Source organism: Fusarium musae, chromosome 2 (genome assembly GCF_019915245.1).
Source record: "Fusarium musae strain F31 chromosome 2, whole genome shotgun sequence".
Classification (NCBI taxonomy): domain Eukaryota; kingdom Fungi; phylum Ascomycota; class Sordariomycetes; order Hypocreales; family Nectriaceae; genus Fusarium; species Fusarium musae.
Window position 1 is genome coordinate 4337592 of NC_058388.1, and position 21386 is coordinate 4358977.

The window sequence follows — 21386 nt, forward strand, 5'->3', positions numbered from 1 at the left end:
TTCCCGCCCGAATCAGTATCTCATTCGAGATAGTTTTCTTATTACTGCTCAATTATGTGCCTTGATCATATATCTGATTCCTTTGTAGAGGCCAAAGCTCATATATCGTACCATCTTCACTCTTCCCATGTGAAGATCACCTCCCGATCCTGAACCATCCAACCACTAATCTTAGCGTCTTTTACCCCGCGAACTAAAATAAGGGGCAATCAAAGAAATGAAACGCGCTATTGGGTACAGAGTTTACAACCCTGCAGATGGCTTCAAATCTCATCTCGCTTTGGGGATCCTCATTCACTTGGCAGCGGTAACTTGTTCACGTCAAATCACGAAAGTAAGGCGGGAATAAATATCTGAGAGCTGTGATAGTTTGAGACATGCCTTGTTGGGGCTGACAAACTGAGACATTCGGGTTAAAGGAGGTAGAGAGTTCAGCTTCTGATGCCGAGTCATGGTGAATCACATGTGATGTACTTAGCCGCGGGATATCTCAAATTGTTGTAATCCTAGTCGAGCTGAGAGTCTTTACAGAGCCTTCTTGTCAATCCACTTGACGTGTCCAAACTTCCCTTCAAGAGTCTGGAATACATCCGCAGGCGCTCTATAAGGCTTGACCTCCGCATCCGTCAAGACCTTCGTAACATTACTAGCCTTCTCAGCCTCAACGTTATATCCCGGCCCATGATCATTCCACGTCGCCATGAAAGTATAATTATCAACTCTTGGAGTCGACTTGCTCCACTCGATATACCCAGCAGGCAAGATCACAGCATCAAAGTACGACTGCATAAAGATCGACTTGTGCTGTGAGTTCCATGGTCGTCCGAGGGCACATTTTCCAACAAAGTTTGTGGCGATGGTGGAGTTTACGGGTATGACCTGCGAGTTGTCGATGTAGACGCCGTATTTGTTGGTGAAGGTCGTGTTGGTGCCTTTCCAAGCTGTGATGCCGCCTCCGCAGCCTCGGAGAGATAGAGTTGATTTCTCAATCCATGCTGTACCGAAACCGTACAGGAAGTCAGTCTCTCCAGCAATGATGTTGTCGTAGAAGTAGGCATTTCCAAGTTTTCCAACGTAGACCTGAAAAGTCAGCTACAAGCTATCAACTGGTGGAATTTGACGTACAGTATCTTGGTAAGAGTAGAAGCCGCAAGAGTAAAAGCCCGCATTAGCCCTACTCACACCAACCGCATGCGCAGGTCCAACGGATCTCGGCGCAAAATCATTCCTGAAATCAATGTTATACGCCCTGAAATCCGTGCATCCAAACGGCGTGTCTAGAGGCACAGGAAAACCCGTAGGTCCAGATCCAGTCAGGGTAGCGTTGAAATTAGGTCCAACGGTGAGTACACTCGTGAACACATTATCACTCAAACTTCCATTATTCGTATTCGCAAGATTGAACCATATCTGAACGTCATTTTGAGCCGTGGTGTTGACGTCAATATCAGCGTAGAGATCCTTGACCCAAGGTTTGTTTGAGGCACCGATGAGATGTAGGGGTCCTCGGCGGGTGACGTTTAATTGCTCGCTGTAGTTTCCAGGTGCAATGAGAATATGGCCTGCGGTTGTTGTGTTACCCAACGAGTCGATGGCGTCTTGGATGGAGGAAAAGTCTGCTCGTGGATCATCCTTTGCTACGAAGAGAGTGCCCTTGGGACATCCTTCTGTAGCACGCTTAGTCTGCCGTTGACATTTCTTGTACGTGTCAACAGGTCCCTTGGCGGATGCAGTCGCAGTAGAAAAGAGAGTCGCGGCAATAAAAGCCGTCTTGATGATGAAGCCCTTCATGTCGAAATACGTGACACTGGGAGCCGAACCAAAGTACTACGGTCTTGCAGCTGCTATATAAATATACTACTTCAACCTCGCATTGGCCGATAATCCTTCATTTAAACCCCCAAAGCATATAATCGGATGGAAACTCACCTGCTAAAATCCACAAATCACATTCGAGAAATCATATTATCTGCAAACTTACTCGGATATTCGATGCCGTAGTTAATATAATCCTATGAGGCCCCGGGAATGGAACCTCACTAACGTTAGTTCTGTCAAGGCACGATCGGTAATTAAAATTCCACCAACGAGAGCGTTGAATTGGAAGTTAGTAGCGGTAAAGTGACGATGTTCAGATTGGGGTCTTTGCGGGGGAGTAAAGATCAGACTAATTGGGGTTGGGGTTCTGCGGGGATGAGAAAGCCCCCACGGAGTAATTCTCGTTCTGATTTTATAGAGAATGATGATGAGTAGCATGATGGTTCATTGAGTCAAGCGAGTTTGGTAAGCAAATATCTTATCATGCGATAGGTAAGCGATGGCTGGTTAGTGTGACCTCACTCGATTCATCGCGGTCAAGGCCACATCATGCCTCACCTCTGTGACATCACGCCAACACATTGTAACACTTACTTTCATGCGCAACAGATAATAAACTTAAGCAATAAGTCTATAAAGTGGCAGTGCTCTGTATTTATGGTTAAGATTACGACTATCTCCACCCATTCCCTGATGTTGATGAAACAAGCTTGAAGGCGATCACGAATCATTCCACCTCCTGCGGCTCAAAATCTCGGCCTCTAAACCTCCTCATACGGTCACTATAACCGCTTCATCAGATGAATCACTCATGCAACATCACATCAAACTTCTATCAAGACCGCCAAGCCGCCCACATGCCGAAAAGCCACGCATGCCCCGTTTCAAAAGCCCTATAGCAGTTTGTCACTGTTCTCAATGATTACAAACATGAAATATCACTCTAAAACATGAATCAAGGGCGCAAAACATGAAATATTACTTAAAACCGTATCTTGGCTATATATCCAAGTGGTTGATGAAACACCACGTAACCGTACTCTGAAACAAGACAAGTTTGCAAAACATCTTGGCTGCTAGCGAATTTGTCATATATTGCAAAAGAGCAACTCTGTTCGAATTCTTGTCTCAGCTCGAGTTTCGGCCCAGAGATGAGGCTCGGCATGTGCCCGATCATCAGTGATTTCGAAAATGTTATAAGATCATCTTGAGTTGCAGTCGGGAATAATGGTCTGATTCACAGATCAGTTTTGCCTTTCTTACCTTCTTTGAGTTTATCGAAATTATCTTCTTTTCTACCCTCCTGGTGAGGATTTATAATTGTTAATTTCAGTTCTTGCTAGTTGACTGGACCTTCTTTACGATACGCTCATTACCAACCAACTTTTAGATTCCGTTTTTGTTGATAATTGTCAATATGTTGGCCAATACTTTCTTGTGGGCTGCAGTTGTCACTGCCATGCCACTCGTTGAAGTATCACCACGGGAACTTCATGATCTTGAAGTTCACCAGCCAGTCTCGAGTAGGTTCTTAGAGCACTCAACCAAAGAACCATGCTGATACTTGACAGTCAAAAGAAATCCGCCCCTCGAAGCACGAGCCAACAGAATCATTCCCGTTGTCGTCGGTGGTTCTCAAGATACCTTCGTTCCGAACATGATTCGAGCAGCAGCTGGAGATGTGATCCAGTTCCAGTTTAGTAATGGAAACCATACCGTCACTCAAAGCTCTGAAGACTCTCCCTGCCAACCTCTCCAGGCTACACAGTCTGGAGTTATCCATAGTGGCCATATTCCTTTCGAAGCTGGCCAGAAAACCGTTGGGACGTTCAATGTCCCTCTTAACAACACGGAGCCCATCTATTTGTACTGTGCTACCGGCCCGCACTGTCAGATCGGTCAGGTAATGGCCATCAACCCGTGAGTCCTACGCCACTCTGTACTACACAGCTACAGCTACTGACCGCTTCCAGCCCCTCCGAGGAAAACTTAGTCCAGTTCTCCAAGAAGGCAGCTGGTGCCTTGGCCAACGTCGACGCTGGTGCAGCTACAGGCGGGACAGTTGGCGAGATCCCGTTGGCAGATGCAGCGTTTACTCCGGCTGAAGAAGAAGCTCCTCCCGCTCCCCCTGCTGAGAGTACTCCTGCTGCAAGCCCTGCTCCCCCAGCCGAGACACCTTCAGCCACTCCTGGAGCAGCAGCGGCTATGGAAGCACATCACCGACTTGGTTATTAGTGAGCCTTTTGTAGAATTTAGGAAGTCGCTAGACATCTCGTTTACCTAAGACGCTCCTAAACCTTTGCATGTCTAGTCAAATTCATCCTAAATATACTGATCTCAAAACTCAAAACTTGTTCTTCCTTCTTATACTCCTCAAACATGAGAAGACTCTGAATAGTTTTATCGGCTTTCCATCTTATTTCCCAAGATCGCAACCTTTCATTAAATTTTTTCTTTCCTTTTTCAAAGAAAAGTTCTCAGCATCGTCTATAGCTCTATCCCAGCCAACATAAGTCAAGAGCGTTGCACAAATACCCCGTTTGAGTTGGCTACCGAGTCTTTTGCCGTTAGGACCCAGCATCATGCTCAAAAAGCCCCTTGGTCTCTGCACTGAACAATACGTTACATGTCCTGCTCAGCTGCGATAGTAGATCGCGTGAGGATTTGTCCACATCGCCCCTGTCCTCGGCTTCCTGTCGAGTTACAGATAGACCTGTGGATCTCCTCTTCGAATTCGCCCAACTCCCAAACTCCCAATGATAGCATCGGACCTCCTTCAGCATCGGAAACGCGCCCCATTTGACCGCCTCACCCAGTACGGAAATCGGTTCATGGAGGCTCATTGTCTCTGAGTCGATGGCGACGCGGCGGATCGATTGTGGCAGGAGATCGACAAGGCATGTCTTGAACGGCTTATAGTTTTCAGCTTCCTCGAAGCGGAACCCTGCACCACCGAGGATAAGCGTCTCAAGGTTGGTCAAGCCCTTGAAACAACCCACGATCCCTGCTCTGCTTGTCCATACAGTATACGGCTCCCAGTAAAGCTCAACATACCGTAGCGTTTCTTGTCGTAAGGAAAGCACATGCGGCAGCGTTCGGAGCGTAGTAATATCACTCACTCCCAAATGCAGCCAGTCACACATCTTTTTGGAAAAGATGAACACGAATGATTCAAGCTGTGGGCATGATTCGAGAATCTTTTCGAGGAACTCTGGCTTAACCACGGTATTGACAAGTTTGAGACTCTTGACATTTTCAAGTTCCCCTGATCCGAGCGACCAGGACAACCTGGTGATTTGGATGACCAATGTGTGGATCTTGGGTGCCTGTCGGAGCACATCGTAGATATGTAGGCTGGGGGGGAATTCGTCTGACTCCTCATGGGCACGCTCAATGTGTAGATACCGCAGTGACTCTAGCGTTGTTCGTCTGTGGACCTTGATTTCATGCTCCAAGTTGAGGCGTATGTGTAGAATCTGGATCTGTGTCACATGACGCAAGACCATGTTGAAGAAATTGAAACGAGATTTTATGCTATCCGGAAGTTGATTGCGGCAGTCGTCCATTTCCTTTGTATAGGCCAAGCTGAGGCTGCGAACATGTCCGAAGACATTATGCCGACGACCTCGGATGTGTGCGATAAATTCCTTTGTATAGAGGAGGTCACTCTTGAGTTCGATGCGGTGATAGCGATGGGGCAGAGTGAGTGTGTTCAGCGCTTGACATGTCTCAGAGAGATTGAGGAGGGCTTTGACTCCTTGGGTATCGTGCTCCCAGATTTTGCTTGGACAAGATGTGACCAGGTCTTGTTCATGGGGGAAGTGGGAGAGGGGCTCAGTCTGACAGTGACTGCAGAAGAGTTTACATATTCTATCAACAATCTCTGGGGGAAGAGAAAGCAGACCCATGGTGATGATTGAGAATGCGCAGCGGCGAAAGAGTTTGGAGGGCTGAGAGATGAGAAAGAAGAAGAAGGAAAGAAAATTATTCGAAATGAGAGATAGAACAATTGATGGATACACCAGCTAGGTAGTAGGCAAAATAAAATCAGGCACAAGTTCGGGGAGGCTATATGCAAGAGCCCGTAAGCCACTGTTACACCAGAAAAGTCGCTTTTTTTTTTATCTGTGCTGGCGAGGCTGTCGACCGAGACATCAGTTCTCCGACGGGAGAGAAGCTAGGACTAGAATTAGGTTTTGATTAATTAACTGGAAGCCTGATATATCTGAAGTGCTTCTGAGCTACTCTAGTTAAGAACGAATGATATGCCAAGTATCTGTTTTCTCTCCTTACGTCTAGCGATATCCCATTATGTTAAAACCGAAGTGTATTTTCTAACCTTATAACTAACTCATAAACTTAATACTGCCACTACCTTCTGATTGCCCTGAACCTTCTTCTAACCTTTGTCCCTAATAGCACCGATATACATATTATCACGAAACTTTCTATCAAGCTTTTCTTATATATTAGTATTTCTTAATAATTCTAATAGCTTCGCGCCATACCTGCAGGAAGTTCCTTTTAGCGAATCGCCTTCTATACCTTAATTAGGGACTTAATCTACTCCCAGTTTCTTCTTCTAATTAACTTTATAGTCTTCTTATATCTAGCCTTATTATTAGGAAGGGCTTTTAGTACCTCCCTCTCTTACCTAATAGCTTTCTTAACCTCCTAAGGAAGTCCTTAAATAGTATAAGTAAGAGCATATATATTAAGAATAGCTAACTGCTAGATAAGGTTATCTAAAAGCCTTTTCTATTCTTTAAATTTAATAGCCTTAAAAATTTTATCTTTTTTATTTTTAATAGCCTTAAAGCTATTCTCTTTCCTAAGAGTCTATTAGTAATCCCTAATATTATTAAGGTTAAGGGGAATTTTATTAATATACTGCTACTAGAATTTATCTAGATATGCTATATAGATAAGCTTTTATTTAGGTGCTGCTATATTACTCTATTATTATCTTGCGTTTAGTTATCTTAAGAGATATACTAGAGCTTCTTATAGCCTGTAATGGCAGGAAAATAAGTTATCTTTTAGGTTTTAATGATATTAGCATTTTGCTATAGCTATTGGTTAGTTATTACAGTATTGATATTTAAGTTATAGGCTTAAAGTGTTATTTATAGTTGAGATTTGTGGCTGTGAGCTTATTCCAGCAGAGAGAACCTAGTCTAGCGATATCCATAGAGTTTCCCTAAGGCTTGTAGCAAGATTTACTGGTCATCGTGAAAGTTTAGGCGTAAAAGCTTATATTGGGAAAACAAGATATCATGTTGTCATTCATTATCTGTGTTCGTAGCCTAAAGCTTAACCTTATAGGTCGCAGTCATCCCCATAGCCAGACTTAGGTACATGTAGTTACACAGCTCTTCAACAACAGCCGCCGAGTTTGACCTCAATACCTAGGTAGGCGGCCATTTCTTATCTCTGAGGTAATTCTAATGTCTTCTTCCGGGTGGCTTCTTATGTTAACTTAAGGGCAGTGCAGTGCAGTGCAGCGCAGCCTAGTATTCACGCGTTTCCCTCACGCGTCAGGACTAGTCATCCCGTTACTATTTCTTTGCTTGTGTAACCTTGACTCATACAAATCCTCCAAAGCCCACCAGCTCTTTTCTCACTTTTGCTTTCTCCCTCATGCACCTCGCATCCAACCCAACTCACCATGAACAAGCCTGCCCTCGATCATATGCCCCCAGAGATTCTGGCCGACATATGCTGGCATCTTTGCAGCCACTACACAAATGACCATCTCAGTCACTATCCCCAGCCAAAGTCACTCGCAACTCCTGATCCAAGAAAGCTATGGGAGAAGCCATCTGCCGAGGTCGCCACCGGCCTTCCGAGTCTTGCACGCACTTGTCTGGTCCTGAACAACGCCGCGACGCCATACATTTACCACAACATCGATGCAAAAGGATGGTCAGAGCAGAAGATCAATGAGTTCTTTAAAGACCGCCGCCAGCTACATAAGAGATGTTTCATCCGGCGCTTGATCTATGAGCTCGACCCGTTCCCCCTGTACACTCTGCTATACAGGATGCCTGATCTGGAGCTACTCTGCTTGGTAGACCGTGGCACCTTCGGCCAAACACTCGCAAGTGAAGGCCAGAAAAGGCTACATGATCTGCGATAGCTGCACCTCGAAAGTGGCACAAGCTCTGGGTCCACCCGTCACTTGAGCACACTGGAGAACTTGTTCGAAATGGCACCCAATATCAAGACACTTGTCATAAATTCCGGTGTTCTCGAGTGGAAAACGAAACTACGCAACTCTCCTAAAGTGCCTCTCGCAAACCTCACTTGTCTGAAGCTCTATCACGTGAGCGTTGACCCGGGAACTCCACAAGGGCTTGTGCCAGGCAAAGGAAGCTGGGTCATTCCCAGAACTTCGATCCTTCTTACAGACCAATTTCGATATTTCCCAAGTTCCCTACACTTTGGAGGACCTCAGTGAACTATCTGAGAGATACAAGGTCTCATTCAAACAAGAGGCTAGATCTATATTCCCACCGCCTGTGGCGGCCCATCCTTCGAGGCTCATTTAACGGATGCACTATGCGGTTAGGACCCTGGCGGTGGCACCGATTGATCAAAACTCCCCGTAGACTTTGAGCCTGGTTGCTTCTAGGATAGTCTGTCAAGGTAGGACGATTTACGCGCTGGGATGGAAGAGGACAATGGGGTCATGTAACTCAGTATCAATGTTACCACAGTCCATGACAGCAATAGAATCCATGCGCGACAGCATCTTGCTCTTAGTTTCGTAGCTTGTTATCGCTCTCACTTATATTATTTCGAGATAGCGTTGTACAATTGGAGGTTGGCGGATTGGTGAGTGGATTCTAATTCCATTAGTTCTCACCTCCTGTGTGACTCATTCACGATCCTTCGACGCTAAATTATACGCGCGTATACGAGCCTCAACCAAAAACTCCCGCCAAGAAACTACATATCTCCAATAGTGTATGTTGAAAGAAAGACAGAACCCCAAAATTAATCTCGGTAGCCCAGTAAATCGCCATTCGAGAACCACGATGGAGGTAGCTCAGCACTTCATCAAGGCAGAGAACCTCACCGACGCCAAAATCGCCGGCGAAGGTCTCGAATGCCTTGTTTACAAAGCAGCATCGCCAGTATATGGCCCAATCGTTCTCAGAGTACCCAGAGTCAAGGTCTACCAGAACGCCAATGATCCCAACACCAACGCAAGTGATCTCATCCAGCAAGAGATGAAGATCTATAGGCTTCTGGAAAACGCATCCGTGCCTGTTCCAAAAGCATACAAGTACCTTGAAGAAGATGGCTATCCAGCGATGTTGTGCGAGTACGTAGAGGACGATGGAACAGAGATCACATTCGAGGAGATGGGACGTGTAGCGGCCATGATACACTCGACGCCCCTATCTAGCCCAGTAATGGAGACAGTTTCGTCAGAAACAGAAGATGTGTTCTCGACAATTGAGCAAAGACTCAAACGACGCATCTCAGTGCTGTCACAAACAGTCCCCGAGGTTTCCAGCTGGATAACGAACTGGGACCTTATTCACAATATCCTCGAAAGTCTCAAGCGCTACCCTTCAAGTCTACTACACATGGACTTTCGCGATGTCAATCTTCGTCACAATAATGGACGAATAAGCGCCGTGATCGATTGGACCAATGCTCTGATCGGCCCAGCAGCCATCGACATCTTTCGCACGCTCGAGTTCAGCCAACTCGACGAGAGCTTCGTCAAAGGTTACACTAGCGTCACTACCTGGCCTGATGTTACAGCCCAGGAAGATTGTTTGCTAAGACTTGATGCTGCGCTTGTGCTGGCGCTGGTGTTCACCTCGGAAGCGCCTGATGCTGAGAGAGCTGAAGTTGCAGTCGCAAGGGTGAGGGAACTCTCAAAGAGCCTCGTGGAAGCTTCGTCGCACGAATAAGAGAAAGTTTTGCTCAATGGTACGAGGTTAGGCATTGATAAGGCCGAACTAATGAGCTTTCAACGAGTTAATGGTTGGGCTGGCGTGGTGGAATGGACTGGCTGCATAAGGTAAAAAGGCGTTACTCAACTTACGCGAGCAATTGAACTACTTTGTTACTACGTTCTGGTCTAGTTTTGCAATATGCCAAATTCTTATAAAGACCGCTGAGGTTCTTTCCTTACGTAGACCTCCACCAGTGAGTGCTAAGAGCGTGTGATTGTCCATGTGAAGTCTTGTCGAGACCATCCACACTCAACCCTAGCTTCAACGTCCGCAAATTCACAAAGAACCGTGCAAAATTATTCTTGGATCTTGTATTAGTCTAATTGTCATCAAGTATGTGTATATATATGCAGTCTATCGTCCACCCCAATGCACCAGCTTATCATGGCACTTATCCCAGCCTTCAAAGTATGGCTTCCTCCTCTCATCACCCGCACCCCCAGATCTAGCAAGATACTCCAGCACCATATTTCCCCAAAGCCAACTCGCAGGTCCCTTGCCCGGATGCGTCTGATCCTTGTACAGCATCGACAACGACGAGATCAAGCGTCCCCACTCAAACACCTCGTGGCCCGCCTTCTCCGCCGTCGCGCGCGCAAGTCTATCAAGATCATAAATGCTCGCATCTCTAGCGTCGCTCTCACGATGCATGGTCATCGCGCGGAACATAACAGGCGCGTTCCCGAATTCAGTGTGTATTCTCTCAACAAACGTGCGGATTCGAGCAGCGACGAAGCGGACTTCTTGCCAGACTAGTTGACGAACACGAGTTCCCAAGGGATACACGTCTTTCTCGTGGTTAGCTTCTCCAGCTTCCCAGAATGCGCGCTGGTCCCAGAGGCCGTTTTGCCAGAGGATTAGATCGGGGTGGCCATTTGGACCGCGGACTTGGTCGTGCAGGGGAGTCCAGTATTTATCCCATCGTTCTTCGAGGGAGATTTCCTCCATGTCGTCCATCCACCACCAATCGGGTCGGTATGTCATACTGCCCGCGAAGTGCCAGTGGTGGAATGTCAAGTTGAACTCGGGAATATCGCAGGAGGCAGTTGTGTGTGGCTTAGGCTGCTTCATGCCGCGCTTGAACTCGCCGCAGAAGAATTGCATCATGAATCGATCGACTGAATCGCTGAAGAGGATGATGCGACGGCCCCAGAGCCAGCCGAAGCCGCCGTCATCCTTCATTTCAGCAAATGCCTCAACACCGGCTTCGCCATTGGCGTTTATCGCCTTCTTTCGTCGGTTACTCTCGGCAATTGCCTCAGCAAGCCATTGTCGAGGTGTAGAAGCAAGTTCGACGAATTCCTCTTCAGGTTCCGTCGCATTAAAGATGACGTTGCCCGCGGAAGGATACACAGCATAATCAGGTGCATCCGCCTCGAGCAGATCATCTGTAAAGGGGATCCATTGTGTCTTCTTATACTGATCGGTACCGTTTATATCAGCAGGAATATAAAGATAACCCGGTCTTCGATACGGATCCTCGCAGTTCAACTCTTGAACTTCAGGCGTAGAGTTGTTGGGGGCGGTGTTGTTCTGTGGTGGTCTGTAGTAAAGTTAAACAATCGTTAGCGCAAGCCAAGAGCAATGCCAAGATTTTTCGCGCGCTGTCATCAAAATTCCGGGGAATCCAACGGTCGGCGAGCGAGACTAAGAGATTTTTGACGTACGGATACGAGAAAGTATGATCCCAATACTCTTCTGCTTTGTTATGTGCGTATACCCACGGGACTTCTAACGATTCTTGGAAAAAAGTAAAGACGACGATGAAAAAAGAGAGAATGACGGCGATGGTAACGCCCGTCATCAATGGAGACCGCGACATTGTAGACGTCATCATCAAGACGACGTTTTTTAAAGGAAAATTTACAAAAAAGAGTGGCTAAGACAACACAGAACAAACAAGAAGAGAGGGAAGTAACATCAATTGAACAACCCGGGGTTGTACTCTATAAAACTGTAGGCTCCTTATCCCAAACACTCTCCATCTGCGATGCAGGATGCCATCGCTCCATCAAAAACCAAGTAGCAGAGTGTTGATCATTCTCCACTACCCCTTAATAACCTGCTACATGATTTGATGTCGGAGTGTGTAAGAAACAAGGAAAAAGGTCCGACGCGTAACAGAAGGCGGCAGTTATTGCACGGGATTATTATTTAACTTCTGACACTGGGCAAATGCCATGGGTCCCTTGGTTTCAGCCTGTGGGTTCGCACGTATCAGATGCGAATAAGTAAGAGGCGATCGCAATGAGTGAGGTTCCACTGGATGATGAAAGATTGTCACTGCGGCTGAGAATGATTCATCTAAAGTGATGGTCGATCTATGATGATAAGTCATGCGAGATTTATTCTACGAGATGAAAGTCATGGGTTAAGATTATTGTGATGCATTCGGTATTGAGTGACAGGTTCGTTCAGTTGCAGAAGCTAATTTAAGCTTACCGATCTTTAAAACGCCTCGGTTCTAGAATCATGCATAAAAGCAACGCCACTGCCAAGACGAGCTTGGCAACTCTAATCTGTGTGCGAAAAGCGAAACCAGATATTCAGGAACAACAGCAGCTGAAAATAGCATTTCTTAGATATGTGATTGCCAAGTTAATTGAAACACTGATCAGAAGGGCGGGTATGTTGAAACACGGGATCAAAAAATAAAAGACAAATGATGTAAAAAGTGCAAAAGAATCGACCACGCCAGGAGTCGAACCTGGAATCTCTAGAGATTTCTCGATTTGCTCGAAAGCCGAAATCTAGCGCCTTAGCCATTAGGCCACGCGGCCCGATCGTGTTTGTTGAAGGACTAGGGTGTCAGCGGTGTCCATGAATGGAAACAGATCTGGCTTCTGGCTTTGAGATCCGCCTTGCTGAATCGTGCGCTTGGATCATAGATAGGCTTATGATGCGTTGTGGACTTTCAAGGCTATCGTGAGGCTGGACATGGAGTTTTGTTTACATTGAGTTTGCGTTGGCGGGCTTATGCACTGAGTTTCTCGAGTACATTGCTTGTTTCACATGCCTCAGCTCAAATGGCATTGACAGTGAAGAAGATACTGGTGCTTAAACCCAACGAGAGTACATAGCAAGCTTCTGTACTATTACATGCATAAATAGATCTAATAATAATATCCATACGCTGTTCTGATCCGTCATTTCCTTCCAGCCTTACCTTCGCTCACTCTTCACGCTCTATGAGTCTATATGTTTCTAGGGTCGCCGATTACCCTGAACTGAACTCAAAAACGTCAGCACTACAGCAGCACCGGTCGGCTCGGGCGGTATGGATTGTGTTGGATATCGGTAGTATTTCTGAATGCGATTGCATCTTCAACTCAAGTCGTAACGCGATGTGATGAGATGGTTGTGTGATAAGACTTTGGCTGTCATGGCGTCTTGTGAAGATACGATTTGTTGACAGGCGGGGTCTGTTCCATTCAGCGATGAACCGCAACACACCATTTCATGTTTGATCCACAGAGTAGCCTCTCCTCAAGATACTCTAGATACTGTATAACATGTAAATCTCATCTGTTCGTAAGTCTCCAGCTTAACCCAAGTCAACACTCTTCTTTACAGTTATCACCACCAACTTAAACTGATCCTTCAAAACAAACCCCGACTTCCGAACCTCGTCCTCCACAGTCACCCCCGGCCCATCGCCTCTTCATGGAGAGCAATTGCGTCAGGAACAGCTCGATGGCAGCATTGCCGCGCCCGATGGCACAATGCGCCAGACCCAACCAATCACCGCACCCACACAGCACGCAATTCCGAGCCTTGCCCCTCTGGGGTCAAGTGAGGGGCTGACGATGGTGGGGGGGACACCCTTCTTAGTGAGGGGTGCTGTATCTGTATCGCGATGCTTCCATTTTTTGGCGGGGTTGTCATGATGGGCTTTTAGGACTTCATTAAGAGGGTTAGAGATATTATGACTGGGATAGCTTGCATAACTAAGTAATTATATAGTAAAAAGAGGTAAATATGTGTTACTTACAGGAGAATAGAGTGCTTGAGGATTGGAATATTCAGGGTCTGAGGGGTTGGGTACCGTTGCAACGCCAACACCAACATCCGAGCCCCCCCAAGCTTGGCTTTCCAATCACCAATATCACTACCCTCGTGGCGTATTCAAGTTACCCTGTCCAAACAAGATCGTCCGTCATCTTAGCTTAATAACGCAAGCCTCCTTACAATCTGCCCTGCTCCAACAAGGTGCAAGCTAGCTCCCTCCCCAAGAAACTACATCTCCCTATATAATCCCCCCCTCTCCACCCCTCCCTCCAAACAAACACCTTCTCCTCTTCATATTTCTTCTCACAATCACTCAATAACAACAAAACACATAAAATGTCTGCTCCCGCTCCCCTTCGTCTGGGCTCTATCGCCCCCAACTTCCAGGCCGAGACCACAAAGGGCAAGATTGACTTCCACGAGTTCATCGGCGACAACTGGGTCATTCTCTTCTCTCACCCCGAGGACTACACTCCCGTCTGCACCACTGAGCTCGGTGCTTTTGCCAAGCTTCAGCCCGAGTTCACCAAGCGTGGTGTTAAGCTGATTGGTCTCTCTGCCAACACCATTGAGTCCCACGAGGGATGGATCAAGGATATTGGTGAGGTTACTGGCGGCAACGTCGAGTTCCCCATCATTGGCGACAAGCAGCGCCAGGTTTCTCTCCTCTACGACATGTAAATCCAAACCCCCATGAGATCTAGTTATGGGCAGAGCTGATATTGTGTAGGATCGACCAGCAGGATGCTACCAACGTCGATGAAAAGGGTATCGCCTTCACCATCCGATCCGTCTTCATCATCGACCCCAAGAAGACCATCCGCACCATCTTCTCCTACCCCGCCTCCACCGGCCGCAACGCCGCCGAGGTCCTCCGCGTCATCGACTCCCTCCAGACCGGTGACAAGTACCGCATCACCACCCCTATCAACTGGGTCCCCGGTGAGGACGTCATCGTCCACCCCTCGGTCAAGAACGAAGAGGCCAAGACCCTCTTCCCCGATTTCCGCATCGTCAAGCCTTACCTCCGATTCACCCCTCTCTCCAAGGACAAGGTCCTTCCCCCCCAGTAGATTTAATTACAAAAGAAAAAAGCGGTTTAATATTATGATACCTTTGCAGATGAGCGCAAAATAGGACGGGGATTTAGTACGCCATGAGATTGACGTCTTGTGATGGAACGACCGGTCCGGAATAGATTAGTCTAGATTTGAGCCATTTGTGATAGCTCTGAGATGAAATAAATGAAGAAATGATCAAATTATCTGAGTCCGTCTCCGTGAAATCATGAGAACTCCCATTCATTGTTGACACGTCCCTCATGCAACGATGTTATTTCTGATGGCGGGGTTTCGGGCCATCGGTCACCGATACCGGCGTCAAGCTCTCAGGGTCCACACAAGCTTGTGAATCCATCATAACCTCGGCGGCATGAAAGTCGGACTGAGTATCATGACTTCAAGAAAGCGACCGTTCACCAAGCTGTATATTTTGAAGTGGTGTATGCTTCAGATCTTTGGCTTTGAGACCGATGCCTCTAATTACTTTTCCTGTATACACAAGATACCCATGAGCTGTATCAGAAGAAAGCATTGCATAAGGAACGTTGGTATGTTTGCAGCTCTGTCGATTTACTTCTAGTGTTAAGCTATGTGACTCTTGTATCTAACTCCAGCGACGAAAACGCTGTCTTGTTGTACTGCGACAGAATAACCAACTCGAACCAGACTCTATTGCCCCAGTGCTTCAAGCTCACCTCTTCACAAACTCAATCTTCCTCGCCAACCAACATCCAATCGTCACTCCAGTAACACCACCCGTCTCGTCTCGATGGAATACGAGCGTCCAGTCCCCAGGAGGCTTCGCATCCATACCTCTCGGGTTCGCAAGGGCCCAGACGTCCCCTCCAAGATATCTCATGAACTGAGCCGGGCTATGACCCAAGAACCCCTCAAACGTACCAAACATGAGCCCACCTTGGTCCACGCAGTGGAATGTTGAGCCAATCTCTTCGGAGTAAAAGTCTCCCGTGAAAACTGAGTTGTCAACGGGTGTGTCGCCAATCTTGAGGCGCTTTGCGTTTAGGGTTCTGTTCTCCTTCAGGCGGTGAATGCGAAGATTGTCCCCATCGACCACAGCTACCATCGCACGAGATTCTCCACGTTCAGGGTCCGTCAGATTGACGGGCTCAGCATAGTTGGCGTAGTTCACCACGATCTGTCCCTTTTTACCATTCTTGATCGTGACAGCCAGTTGAGTTCCATCGTCAAGATAGATACCCGGCCAGGCAGGTGATGCATCAACAAGTGTAGGTGGTGGAGGCTTCTGAAGAGCCAGAGTAGTCTGGATGATATGTTCGACGAGTGTTGCAGCATCAGCTTCATGGTTGAACATGGCCACAACTGAAAGACGCTCTTCTGGGACATGAGCTCGATAAAGTCTGAAACCACGAAGAGCGCCGCCGTGGCCGATTCCAGCTACACTGCCGTATTGACTGTGACCAAGACCCTGGGAGTATATCGAAGGAACACCGTCTGTGAAAGATGTAGGCTTGAAGATTGCGCGGTACCAGCTGGTAGGATCGAACAGGCTACGATCGAGGAACGACTCGTAAGCGATCATGTCGCCGAGTGAAGCGATGATACCTGCGTCGCCAGCCCACTCGATGCGGTTCTCGGCAGGAATATAACCTCTGTCCTCATCGCCCTCATATCCAACGCAAGGCGGTGGGAGTTTCGCCGTGTCTGCACCAAGCCGAGCAGTCTCCATACCAGCCGGTCCAAAGATTCGTGCATTAAGGAGATCTGAGAGCGACTCCCCGGTAGTAGCTTCGACGACACGTGCTACAATGTTGAAGTTGGTGTTGCAGTAAGAGTACTCCGTTCCGGGTGTGAAATGGGTCGACTTGATCGTCTTCAACACCTTCTCATTGTGCTCAGCAATAGAGTAAGGATCCTCAGGCTTCGCACCCCATAGTAGCGTGATAGCCCAGTAGTCGCGAATGCCAGATCGATTGTTACACAAATGGTCAATCTTCAACTCTCCAGTCTTGGCAAGCTCCGGAAGAACCTCTTTCAACTTCTCCTCAAACTGCGTCTTCACGTCTCCCTTCTCCGCCAATTTCGGCGTGGGGTTCTTTTCTAGGTCTGCAACCAATCCACAGAGCATCTGTTTTGAGATCGAGCATATGGGAATTAGCGTATCATCCGTCATGGGGATTCTGCGGTTGAAGTCGGCGTAACCCCAGACGCGCTGGTCAACGAGGGCTCCATCTGAGAGGACGGCGACAGCACCGCCTGGACCGCGGATGCGGGCTGGGATCGCCTTGAGGATATCCTGGACTACTTCCTTTGACACGGGCATTTTGTGATGTTGTTTTGGTGATGGTGAGTGCGGGGTTGAAGCTGAGTGAGACCACATTATACGGGAGCCAGTGTCGTAATTGGAAGGTGGGACAACATGCACTTTGATAACGCATCAACTACGAAGCTCGTCATGATAGGTGCCTCGGATTGCATCGCGACCATCAAATATCGAAATATCATCACTTTCTTGTTGACGGGAGTGTAGAATCTCAATGCAGTTGCCTCGTGAACTTGTTTGCTCAATTGCTGGGTCTGGACTGAGCTAACCTGTAGCTATCAGACATCATGCTTGCTGCGACAACCCAGCCAGTCTTGTTTGCCATTCCATATGAAATTCTCGTGCCAGGCACTCATAATCGTATAAATTATAGCTAGAGATTGATCTACAAGCATGAAACTCCAAACCGAGAAAGCCACAGCTGACTCGGAGCTTCGTTGACCCGCGGATAAGCATAAAGATCATCAAACGCCCATATGACAGTTGGATGCACGACGTGCCAAGGGAATAAGTCGTCAGTTATATGATGCAATATAAGAAACAAACCAAATCCCTGCTATGTATCAGGTTTCTTCGATGAGTCTGCGGTAACAACTGACCAAGCCCAATGTAGTCCATGGTCTCATTTCCTCTTCATGGTTATGACCATGCTTTATCGACGTAGGATTCACTACCCTGAAACAAAACGTTGACTGTACAGTCTAGTTGCAGCTCGAAATAGCTGTTCTGATATTGCCTACAAGTCCATTCGTTGAAGGCATCAAGAGCCCTCGATGGTTACCTCAAAGAGATAACACAGACAGAGCATTGAAGCTCAAGTCAGGTGCGGGCGAAAAACCCCGCTCCTATGCTATCCCACAATATAAAGTACTTTGAGTTCCATCAAGTCCTTCGCATCGTGTGCACAGGATATGTGAGAGACAGTTCGTGTTGTATCCTTGTCATCTGCTTGATCATAATAGCGTGGCATAAGCAGCCACAACTACCACGTTCAAATCACATAACACACATTATGGATCTGGGATATTGGATACCGAGACTAACTATTATAGCAAACAACAGCTAGTCAGTTTCCTCTTGTCGAATGTGCCCGGCCAGCCACTGACCGGACCAAAATCTCCACACATTCATATCTGGTGGTTTGGACCGGACCTAGCAAACAAACTTCGGAAACGGGGCAGATCCATCATGGCGGCAGCGTAATGGTGATCTATGGGGAGACTCGAAGTCTTTGAGTCAAGGTCCCGCTGGTGACATCCCGTCCTGTCAGCACCTATGTACCATTGGTATCGTCAATCATTATCTCGAGGCATGTCTTTGTTGTACGACCGGGGAAAAGAACCCATTGAAGGGGTAATATTGAGAAAGCCATGGACCAAGACGCAGATCTCAGTGATATGTTAGTACTCCTGACTCTGTAAGGTCAGGGGCGTTTCGCGATGCCTGTGAACGACTTCATGGCTGGTGGATCACTAATCACCAGCCCAGAATATCCTCAACGGACGCCGTTGGAATGTCGCGCTCTTGTATCCCCGCATCCAACTCTATCTGAATCTACGGCCCGAGCAGGTCGATTAACCCCAATCGTTCCAATTGTGGCTCCTCATGTTGTCATTCACTGGTTTTCAGTATGTGGTGTATGTTGCCTCACAACGATTGAATGGGGCACTAATGCAAGGCACGAGAGAGCCTTCTTGAAGTTCAGCGATGGATTAGAAACCCCTCAGGGCTGAGACGTCAACAATGGTACCGGCAAAGAAACACAGCAAGGTATAAAGATTGGACAAGCTTCGTATACCATGATGTACTCAGCGGTTCTTGCTTCGCCCCATCTAACGTTAGAGCAAACTCAACCGTGGAGGAATCTTAAGGACAGAATGTCATTGTGGTTTCAAATTCGGGAGTAACCAAATAATATCAATCCATCAATTGGTTTTATGCGCAATCGACAATTTATGAACGAGCTACCAGTAGACAAGTTGTCTCCTTGCCCCTGTTGGTTGGTGATGACATCTCACGAACCCAGCTATCTGGGTTCAAAACAGGGGACCCCATGTCACTAAAAAGCCCAGCTCCTTCCACTAGCCTTCTAGGCGCTGTTAAGTATTTTGTTAGGGGGGCCCGGTCGATATACGTAACGCGTTTAGAACCTTGGGACCGTGGTGATGGTTCAGAATTGACCCTTGACGATAATTCTCCTTTACCATGATTTCTAACATTAAGGACGAAACGGTGACAAGCCGTTTCTATAAGACCTGGAGCTATACAGCCCCCAGGGGGATCAAATGTAAAATCGGTACTTCTAACTAAGGATTTTTATAGCCAATCTTAACTGATCTGCTTGTAGATCAGTCCAGTATTATCTCTATAGATATACTAAATATATGATATCTTATTAGTGTTATTAATTCTGTTGTGGCAAGAAATACCTAAAAAATCGCGGAAATGCACATTTGATACCCCTGCGGACTGTAGTAATAAAAAGTGCTTGCTATTATTACCAGGCATTCATTATGTCGATCCCAGTTCTTTCCCCTGAGCCGCGTGTTTGTGTTTGTGTTTGTGTCTCCGTTAGTGCTCAGTCAGCAAAGGAACCTAAGGGCCCAGGGCAGTGGCAGTGGCAGTGGAGGAGGGTTGTGTTGGGCGATTCGCTTGCAAATGTGCCGCAGTTGGGTCGATTATGCAGTCGCTGGAGTGGAGTGTACCATTGGTTGGTTCGTCCCAACTCGAAGCGCTTGAGCAAAATGTCATGTTGCCTCGACTCCTGAATCTATCAGCAGTCACAGAAAGAAAAAAGAGACGGAAGTTCCCGACAAGAGGAAAAGAATATCTCCGCGGGAGTTTTTACAACGTGCGTGGTCTATCTGAAACATCCCCATCGAAACCCCTTTGTCGTCATAGTCGATCTCGTTCTCAAGGATTCGGTTCCAGAAGCTTTGTCGTGTCCCCTGTATCCGAAACCAAGTCTGCGCCAGGAGCTAATAAACTTTGGCCTAAGTTGACAACTGTCGACAGCCCAAAGATCCGCTTCCACTTTGTAGGGGACCATTACGAGAGACATTCAGAGGCTGCAGATGCAGATGCAGATGCAGATGCAGGAATTGAGCATCAAACAAACATAGAAACAATACGTGTGTACAATCAAAAGATGCGAAACAGAATATGCATATTTGCCAAGTATTATGCTGCGCTCTATTCTCAGCGTCACATGCATCACTCCATAGGCCACACCACCCACACTCACTATCTTTTTGAACTGAACCCTTCTCCTTAACTTTTGGTGTCCGTGCACCCCACTCAGCTGCCAAATGCCATGTCCCCTTGTCAACTCCAGTCTTTCCACCTTGACCTTGACACTGCATTGGTTCAATCCCCTTCATCACGACTTCAGGGCCTTTGTCCCTGGCATATGCCGGCCCAGTCACCACGCAAGGAGGAATAAAGGAAAAAAGACGGGAGAGAGGAGCCATACATACATACTGTGCCGTGCGTGGTGCGTGCCACTCACTGGTCGCCTTGCATTGCATATCTGCAGGTGACTTGGGTTACGGTTACGGTTACGTTTACGGCTTCTGATTCTGGACTGGACCGTTCTGTTTCTCCAACCTCCTGAACCCTACCTACCGCTTCCTTATCCGTATCCGTACATCACCAGTTTTCTCTCTCTCTCCTTGCGACTCACACGAAATTAACGACCTAGCCTTGGCCTCCCAGCATCTAGTTGCTGTACGTACGCCGTATTCCGTCTCCATCGTCTCCTCCTCTGTCCCTTGGCCTTTTTCGTCTTCCCTGGCCTCCACCGCGTGGCCCTGCCCTTGTCCTATCCTGTCTTGTCGTGTCCGTCCCGCCCCGTCCCTGTCGTTCTTATCCTCCTTTGGTTGACCATCTCGGTCCTGTCTCCAGACGGAGCCTCTTCCCCCGCGACCAACAACCGCCACGACTCTATCCGCCCGCCCGCTACTCTCCTCGTTTAGTGCTCCTTGTATCTCGTTGACGTGACCTTGACGAACGCTTCAGTCCTCCCACGTTTTCTGATCAGCGTCCGGCTCCTCGCAATCCCCTCCCTGGCCCTGTCCATCTGGCTGGCCCTGTCGTGAAGTGACCTCGGGACCCAGTCTTTGGCGGTGACGCCCCTGTTCTCTTCTCACCGGATCGAACTCACGATCTCCAGCGCAACGTCTCGGGCGTTTCCATTGCCTTGGCTCCCGTTGTCTCTGGCCT

At 47.6% G+C, this 21386-nt stretch overlaps 8 protein-coding genes and 1 non-coding gene across 9 annotated transcripts; 4 read left to right on the forward strand and 5 right to left on the reverse strand.

The window, feature by feature from the left end:
• Positions 1–525: 525 nt before the first annotated feature.
• On the reverse strand, positions 526–1791 carry J7337_003224 (uncharacterized protein; the record flags this gene model as incomplete). The annotated part of the gene is made up of 2 exons (XM_044820942.1): positions 526–1080; positions 1126–1791. 2 exons carry the CDS (start codon positions 1789–1791, stop codon positions 526–528), a joined length of 1221 nt encoding a protein of 406 aa, XP_044685242.1.
• Positions 1792–3235: 1444 nt separating this feature from the next.
• Positions 3236–4053, forward strand: J7337_003225 (uncharacterized protein; the record flags this gene model as incomplete). Its single annotated transcript, XM_044820943.1, has 3 exons — positions 3236–3341; positions 3390–3738; positions 3792–4053. The coding sequence occupies 3 exons, from the start codon at positions 3236–3238 to the stop codon at positions 4051–4053; spliced, it is 717 nt and encodes a 238-aa protein (XP_044685243.1).
• Positions 4054–4385: 332 nt separating this feature from the next.
• On the reverse strand, positions 4386–5726 carry J7337_003226 (uncharacterized protein; the record flags this gene model as incomplete). The annotated part of the gene is made up of 1 exon (XM_044820944.1): positions 4386–5726. The coding sequence occupies one exon, from the start codon at positions 5724–5726 to the stop codon at positions 4386–4388; it is 1341 nt and encodes a 446-aa protein (XP_044685244.1).
• Positions 5727–7486: 1760 nt separating this feature from the next.
• On the forward strand, positions 7487–7957 carry J7337_003227 (uncharacterized protein; the record flags this gene model as incomplete). The annotated part of the gene is made up of 1 exon (XM_044820945.1): positions 7487–7957. One exon carries the CDS (start codon positions 7487–7489, stop codon positions 7955–7957), a length of 471 nt encoding a protein of 156 aa, XP_044685245.1.
• Positions 7958–8858: 901 nt separating this feature from the next.
• J7337_003228 (uncharacterized protein) lies at positions 8859–9749 on the forward strand (the record flags this gene model as incomplete). Its single annotated transcript, XM_044820946.1, has 1 exon — positions 8859–9749. The coding sequence occupies one exon, from the start codon at positions 8859–8861 to the stop codon at positions 9747–9749; it is 891 nt and encodes a 296-aa protein (XP_044685246.1).
• A 399-nt stretch (positions 9750–10148) lies between these two features.
• J7337_003229 (uncharacterized protein) lies at positions 10149–11616 on the reverse strand (the record flags this gene model as incomplete). Its single annotated transcript, XM_044820947.1, has 2 exons — positions 10149–11337; positions 11462–11616. The coding sequence occupies 2 exons, from the start codon at positions 11614–11616 to the stop codon at positions 10149–10151; spliced, it is 1344 nt and encodes a 447-aa protein (XP_044685247.1).
• An 864-nt stretch (positions 11617–12480) lies between these two features.
• On the reverse strand, positions 12481–12574 carry J7337_003230. Its single transcript has one exon. It is a non-coding gene; the product is annotated as a tRNA-Arg (tRNA).
• A 1564-nt stretch (positions 12575–14138) lies between these two features.
• PRX1 (peroxiredoxin 1) lies at positions 14139–14875 on the forward strand (the record flags this gene model as incomplete). Its single annotated transcript, XM_044820948.1, has 2 exons — positions 14139–14479; positions 14533–14875. The coding sequence occupies 2 exons, from the start codon at positions 14139–14141 to the stop codon at positions 14873–14875; spliced, it is 684 nt and encodes a 227-aa protein (XP_044685248.1).
• A 679-nt stretch (positions 14876–15554) lies between these two features.
• J7337_003232 (uncharacterized protein) lies at positions 15555–17165 on the reverse strand (the record flags this gene model as incomplete). Its single annotated transcript, XM_044820949.1, has 1 exon — positions 15555–17165. The coding sequence occupies one exon, from the start codon at positions 17163–17165 to the stop codon at positions 15555–15557; it is 1611 nt and encodes a 536-aa protein (XP_044685249.1).
• Positions 17166–21386: the final 4221 nt, after the last annotated feature.